Source organism: Petaurus breviceps, unplaced genomic scaffold (genome assembly GCF_028583685.1).
Source record: "Petaurus breviceps papuanus isolate PSGF00001 unplaced genomic scaffold, PetGlider_PUasm1.0 37, whole genome shotgun sequence".
In the NCBI taxonomy this organism is placed as follows: domain Eukaryota; kingdom Metazoa; phylum Chordata; class Mammalia; order Diprotodontia; family Petauridae; genus Petaurus; species Petaurus breviceps.
Genome location: NW_027186296.1, coordinates 109562155 through 109568154, shown reverse-complemented (window position 1 = coordinate 109568154; position 6000 = coordinate 109562155). Strand labels below are relative to the sequence as shown.

The following is a 6000-nucleotide window of genomic DNA, read 5'->3' as shown; positions in this document are numbered from 1 at the left end:
CCTTCCTTCCTTCCTTCCTTCCTTCCTTCCTTCCTTCCTTCCTTCCTCTCTTCCTCTTTCCCTTCTTCCCTCCCTCCCTCCTTTCTTCTTCTCTGCAAAGTTACAGATAAGTTGCTATTTGCATTGATATAGGAATGTCTTTGATAAAATCACAGAGTACTGAAGTCCTTGCATCCACATCTAGGCAGACTTCAATTGTGACTGTCCAGTGTAAGTGGAGAAAGTGATAGCTATCTTCTGTGAATTGAATTGAGGCCTAGTGTTACCATTCTCCTTGCACTGAAAGGAACAGAATTAATAGTATTAATTGAGTGGCTGGGGGAGGGGGAGAAATAAGGAAATATATTATATTGACCTTTAATCCCAAATACAGGCCCTTTGGGCCTTTGGTTTTGAAGAATATCTTGAGGAAAATTGCAGACCATTCAAGTTCCATCTGGTGAGGGACTCAGAAACTTAACTGAGTGTGTCAGTCCTTGGGGGTGCTCCTCTGAGAATCTACTTTATGTGAAGGTCAAGAAGCTACTATCCCAAATATGCCCCGGTGAGTATGGCTAAGAACTGAGGAGTCTGACTTTTGGCAAAACTAGGACTGAAGGACCAGAAAAGGGAGCAATTGTGTTTTTTCTTTTTTCAAAGATACCTGCTTTCCTAATGTCATGCTGGAAAAAAAAGAAAATAACCCGTACTCATTCTAATGACCATCCTCGTTCTTTCCACCCTTTCCTCTTTATTTTTTATTTTTGTATTTGATCTTGAACCTCATCTTAAAGGTTTCTTCCCCTCCGTGCCCTCCTCTTCCAAAAGAGCAAAGCTTTGCATGGCGACCACGGGCTGAAGCTAAGGTTTCCTCATCACCAGTGCCCTTCAAGGACTGTGTGTACCTGAGTTCACCGAAGCCTTACATGGCCCAGAGTGCTTCTATCCAGCAGCATCCCTCCTTTCCCCCAGCTGTGCCTTCCTCCCAGGTAGCCAGCACAGCCCCCAGAGTCACAGTGTATGCTAGCTGGGCATTCATGCCTAGGAGCTCCACATTCCCTGACGTGTCATCCCGATACCAGAGCTCCTGGGAGGCTTCCAGGGCAGAAGATAGCCCTAATGTGAGCTCTAATCCCTGTCACGAGGCAGGAAGGGATAAAAAAAAGGTCAGCAGCTTATATGTCGCTTGTTTATCCAACATCACCAGCCCCACTGCATCTGAGAACTCCCCTAGGCTTGCATGTGACCAAATCCCAAGCAACCCTTTGGAAGACCCGGTCATCCGAGCACCGGCCCTTGGCATTGTGTCCTCCTTGCCTAGCGCTGAACCATCACGCCTGGCTCCTCTTCCCGATCCTCCCCAGCTGTCCTTTAACACCATCATCAGTAGAGATGCGGTTAGCCAGGGTGAAAGTCCTCTTCTGGGGACTGAGTCTCCTCTCACAGAAGCAGTGAGACCACCTGTGCTAAGTGCCCAGATTCCTTCGGGCCAAGAGACCCTGAAGAGAAAAGATCGTTTCTTTCCACGACGGTGGTATCCAGCCAAGGCAAGGAAATGGGAATGTTTGTGCTCCCCCCCCCTCCTCCCACATCTGTTCTTTATTTCTTTCTAACTGATACAAGCAGCTAACTGATTCATGCTTCCCTTCTCATTGTTAACATTTCTACACCTTGAAGAATGAATTCTCCTGTCTAAGAAACCTCAGCACAGTATTTCCCCCTGTGAATGTGTGCGTGTGGTGTTTGATCCACGGTCTAATACCACTTTGGGGAGACGTGAAGTTACTGAGGCTTTCCGAGGGGCTGGAGGAAGCCACCGCTTCACCCACTGAGCTGTGCCTGACTGGGTGGGGGCCCTCAGAATCAGCACTTGGTGGGGTTGTTAAACACGGTCCATTTGTTGTTGTTGTTCTCTTGCTGTCTCATTTAGAGTTAAGGGAAATTAAAAATAGATGGATGGAAAGTAACCTTGGATGGAGTTTCTTCTGTGTCATGCAGTGTGAGGATGCCAACAAAAGTTATTGGCTTGCACTGACTGTCTCATGAACCTTGGCTGAAGGGTGCTGATAAAATATTTCTGGTGGCCCATCATTGCATGTCACTTCCCAACTGTGTAAATGTGGAATTCCTTCTTCCATGCCTTACCCCTCTGCATAACGACACCCTTATTTCCCACAGGACGCAAGTTCCTCCAACACAGCTCAGCCAGGGATTATAGTAGTCCCTCTGTACCTGGTTAACACAGACCAAGGGCAAGAAGGCACATCCAGGACACCACCCCCACCTCTGGTGGGCCTGGACCAAGTTGCCGCATTCCCAGCGACCGCCTCTGCTGGCGCACCTCTGACCTTTCTGACATTAGATGATTTCATTCCCCCTCATCTGCAAAGGCGATCCCACCATAACCAGGCAGCCAGTCCTCCTGGCTCAGGTCCCCCTGTTAGCCAGACAGCACCATCACTGTGCTCTCTTCCTCCTCCATTGGTCCCTCCAGTGCCGGAGGCCCTGCACAGAGTCTCGAAGCCTGACCTCCCTGGAGCTGTCTCAAGTACAGTAAGCTTGCCGACATTCCCTCCTCATGGCTTTCCTAAGGCAGTAAGACAACTCTCTCTCCCTGATCTGGTCTGCTAACGTCCCGAAGGGGAGGCCTTGGCTGTGATTGCTCACCCGACGACTGAAGCCCTGTCTGCTTTTCCTAGAGTGCATGTCTCCTGTGTTTGTTCACTTGGAACCTTGTTTCTGTTGATCTTCTTCTGAAGTCTCTCTCCTTTGTTGTGTTCAGAACCAAATGTTTTTAACCCTTGTTTCCTGAGCCAAATTTACAGTTCAAAGAACTCTTGACTTCCTGGAAGATTAAAAAAAAAAAGATAGCCAACATTTAGAGATCAGGTTAAGCTTAAAGCATTTTATATCTTTTATCCTCACAAAGGGAAGAGAAAAAATATTTATATAGGGCCTCCTATGTGCCAGGCACCGTACTAAGAACATTTACAAATATTATCTCGTTTGATCCTCACAACAGCCTAGAGAGGTGGGTGCTTTTATTAGCCCCATTTTACAATCAAAGAAACAAAGACAAACAGATGAAATGATTTTTCCAGGGTCACACAGCTAATACGTGTCTGAGGCTGGATTTGAACTTGGGTCTTCCTAACTCCAGGCTCAGCACTCCATCTACTGTGCCGCCTGGCTGCATGTGGACATAGATACAATTATCTGCATTTTAAAGATTAGGAAACAAAAGCTCAGAGAGAAATAGCATAGGGTCTGGTATGCAGCAGGCACTTACTAAATGCTTCTTGACTAACTAATGATAAATGACGGTTCTTTAGCGCTTTAAGGTTGACAAAAAGCTCCTCTTACATTATCTCATTTGAACCTCGGGACAGCCGCGTGTCTCATCATCTCCACTTACAGGTGAGGAAACTCAGCCCCAAGGGGATGGTGAGCTAACTTGCCTAGGCTCACACAGCAGAAAATATTAGAGGAAGGATTTGAACCCAGATCACTCTTTACCCCAAGCCCATTACTCTTTCCAGTATTCCCCACTGATGTCTCTTGTTTTGATTGAGACTAGTTGTACCTATTATTAATTGTTTTTCAGTTGGGTCTGATTCTCCCTGCCCCCATTTGGGGTTTCCTTGGCAAAGATACTGGAGTGGCTTGCCATTTCTTTCCCCAGTTCATTTTACAGATGAGGAAACTGAGACAGGGTGAAGTGACTTGTCCAGGGTCACAGAGCAAGTGTCTGAGGTCAGATTTGAACTCAGAAAATTAGTCTTCCTGACTCTAAGCCTGGCACTGTATCCAGTACACCACCTAGTTGCCCTATGGAAGGTCAGACAAAGTACCACGATTGAAACTGGGGTAAGAATATTGCCAGAGATGAACCAATTCTTATCAGAGGTAGAAAGAAAGTTTTATAGCACTCTTTTTCATCCAAGGTTTGAAGGTACACCAATGTACTTTGAGGTGACCAAGACAAAAGATAGATTCACTTTTGTGTTAACTTAGGCAATAAATAAACCTTCCTTGATAATCCAAAATGGTAGCCACTGCATAGGGAAGATAAAAAAAATGGAGGGATTCAGGTAGAGCCTTGAATTAAATTCAGTAGTTGAATATGGAAGCAATGAAGGAATGTTAGGGATGCACTCTTGAGAAAGGCAGGAAATAGCTAAGGCACAGCTCCCCGGAATTCTTTTGGTACAAGCAAATTGACTAGTGGTTAAGGTAGAGAGTTGGGCACCTTTGGTCTTGTCCTTTGGGGAACACGTGAAGGACTCTGTTCTTTTTACCACCAAGAAAATAACTCCAGAGACAGCATGGTATAGTAGACAGAGTCAGCTGGACTTAGGGAGACCTGGGTTTAAATCCCACCTCAGACACAATAGCTACATGACTCTGGACAAGTCACTTGGCCTCTCTGGAACTCAGTTTCTTCATTTGTAAAAATGAGGGGGAGGGAAGTTGAACTCAGTCACCTTTTAAGTCCCTTATAACTCATGTCTATGATCCTATTGCATATTTCAGAGAAGAAAGATCAGGGGAGGGTGCTTTAGCCTCTGACTCCCCAGAGTTCCTGGGAATCTGAGTCCCTCCAGGGTGTCCAACATAGCCCTGGTCTTCCCATGTGGCTCTAGTTACCTAAGTTATCACTGTATCAGTGCTCATCAGACATTGCATTTGAATTCAGAGACATTGCAAGGATCCTTCATCTTCACACTACCCAAACATCCCTTTGCTACCAGAAAGGTGGAACTGGGGGATTATGCTACTGTCCCCATTCTCCAGTGCCCAAGGAAGGCGCTTTCCATGCCACACAGGGAACACAAGAATGCATAGCTTTCATCGCCTTAGCTGTATCACTTCAGCCAAAAAAGGCAATTGCTTCGAGGTCATCTTGCTCATAGTAAGCTTCTCCCCACTTGGGTAGACTTTGGAGAGTAGATCTAGCCTATAACTATGACCATTCCTGAAGCCTTTCTAGCCTGGTAGAATCTGTCCCAGCTTACTCACCCCCTGCCTTTAGAGAACCCAGGGTCACCTGCCATGTTAAAATGAGACTCTAGAAAAGCTTAGACAAAACTTGGACAGGATGAGAAGGCATGCCTGGCTTAAGACCTGCATAAGTGGAGGACACATATACATGAATAAGCTCAAAGATCTACTGATGTATTAAATCGGGTCCCTGCACGATGTCTTCCTGTACTCACGGAGTAATGACATCCCTTTTGGCCTCTCTGGAGATTCCACAGACATTCCCTATTGTCATGGAGGCACTTCACCTGCTTATCACATTCCTTTCAAAACAAGAAAAATCCTGGTTATTCACTTGGAACTCTCTTTCAGCCTGGCAAAATTATGTACTCTAAAGGACAGGAACTCCAGGACTCCACAGCCCTGTTTGTGGCAACTGGAGTGATAGTGTCAGTTCCCATCATGTAAGAGGTACTAGAATGAAGACATAGCCAGGCTCTTCCCCTTCCTCTGGATAAATGAAATTCAAAAATCTATAACCTGGGTGCCCTTGGCTGTTAGTGAGCTTTAGTCACACTTGCCACTTGGTGCCTATGTGGCCTCAGGCAAGTCACTTAACCTCTAGGTCTTATATCCCTGTCTATAAAATGAGGAAGCTGGATGAGATTGCTTCTGGGGTCCCTTTCAGCTGTGATATTCTATGATCCCATGGGAAAATGAAGCTTGAAGTCAGAGATCCCTCCTGTCATATAATCAAATGATTAAGCAGTCAGGGAATTATGTTCAATACTGACAAGGCTTTAAAATGAAAAAGCTTTATGTGATAAAATTAGCCTAAGTAGTTAAAGTTTAGTTGTGCCATTTCCCCTATTTTTTTTTAGTGGAGAGCAGGAAGGAAACTTTTGAAAATTCAGAACACCAGGGAAATTGTAGTGATTTCCTAGTTAGAAAAAAACCAACAGAGCAAAAAAGTCAAGATGGCCAGCTACGTAGATTTCCTCTGCTAATAGAATGGTCCTTCAAATTCTTTGATATAGCATA

General features: G+C 45.4%; 2 protein-coding genes across 19 annotated transcripts in view; both read left to right on the top strand.

Annotated features, from left to right (window-relative positions):
* Nucleotides 1–6000, top strand: part of SORBS1 (sorbin and SH3 domain containing 1) — a 149608-nt gene that overhangs the window by 31323 nt on the left and 112285 nt on the right. For 4 of the 18 annotated variants that reach the window (XM_069099283.1, XM_069099280.1, XM_069099279.1 and 1 more), the window contains exon 6: nucleotides 2158–2532. The exons of the other annotated variants lie outside the window; for them this stretch is intronic. In XM_069099283.1, coding sequence (XP_068955384.1) covers nucleotides 2158–2532 — 375 coding nt within the window. The remainder of the gene's footprint in view (nucleotides 1–2157; nucleotides 2533–6000) is intronic. 18 annotated transcript variants of the gene reach the window in all.
* Nucleotides 759–2146, top strand: LOC138168727 (uncharacterized; the record flags this gene model as incomplete). Its single annotated transcript, XM_069097597.1, has 1 exon — nucleotides 759–2146. A coding segment is annotated over one exon (834 nt), but the record flags the coding sequence as incomplete, so codon positions are not given.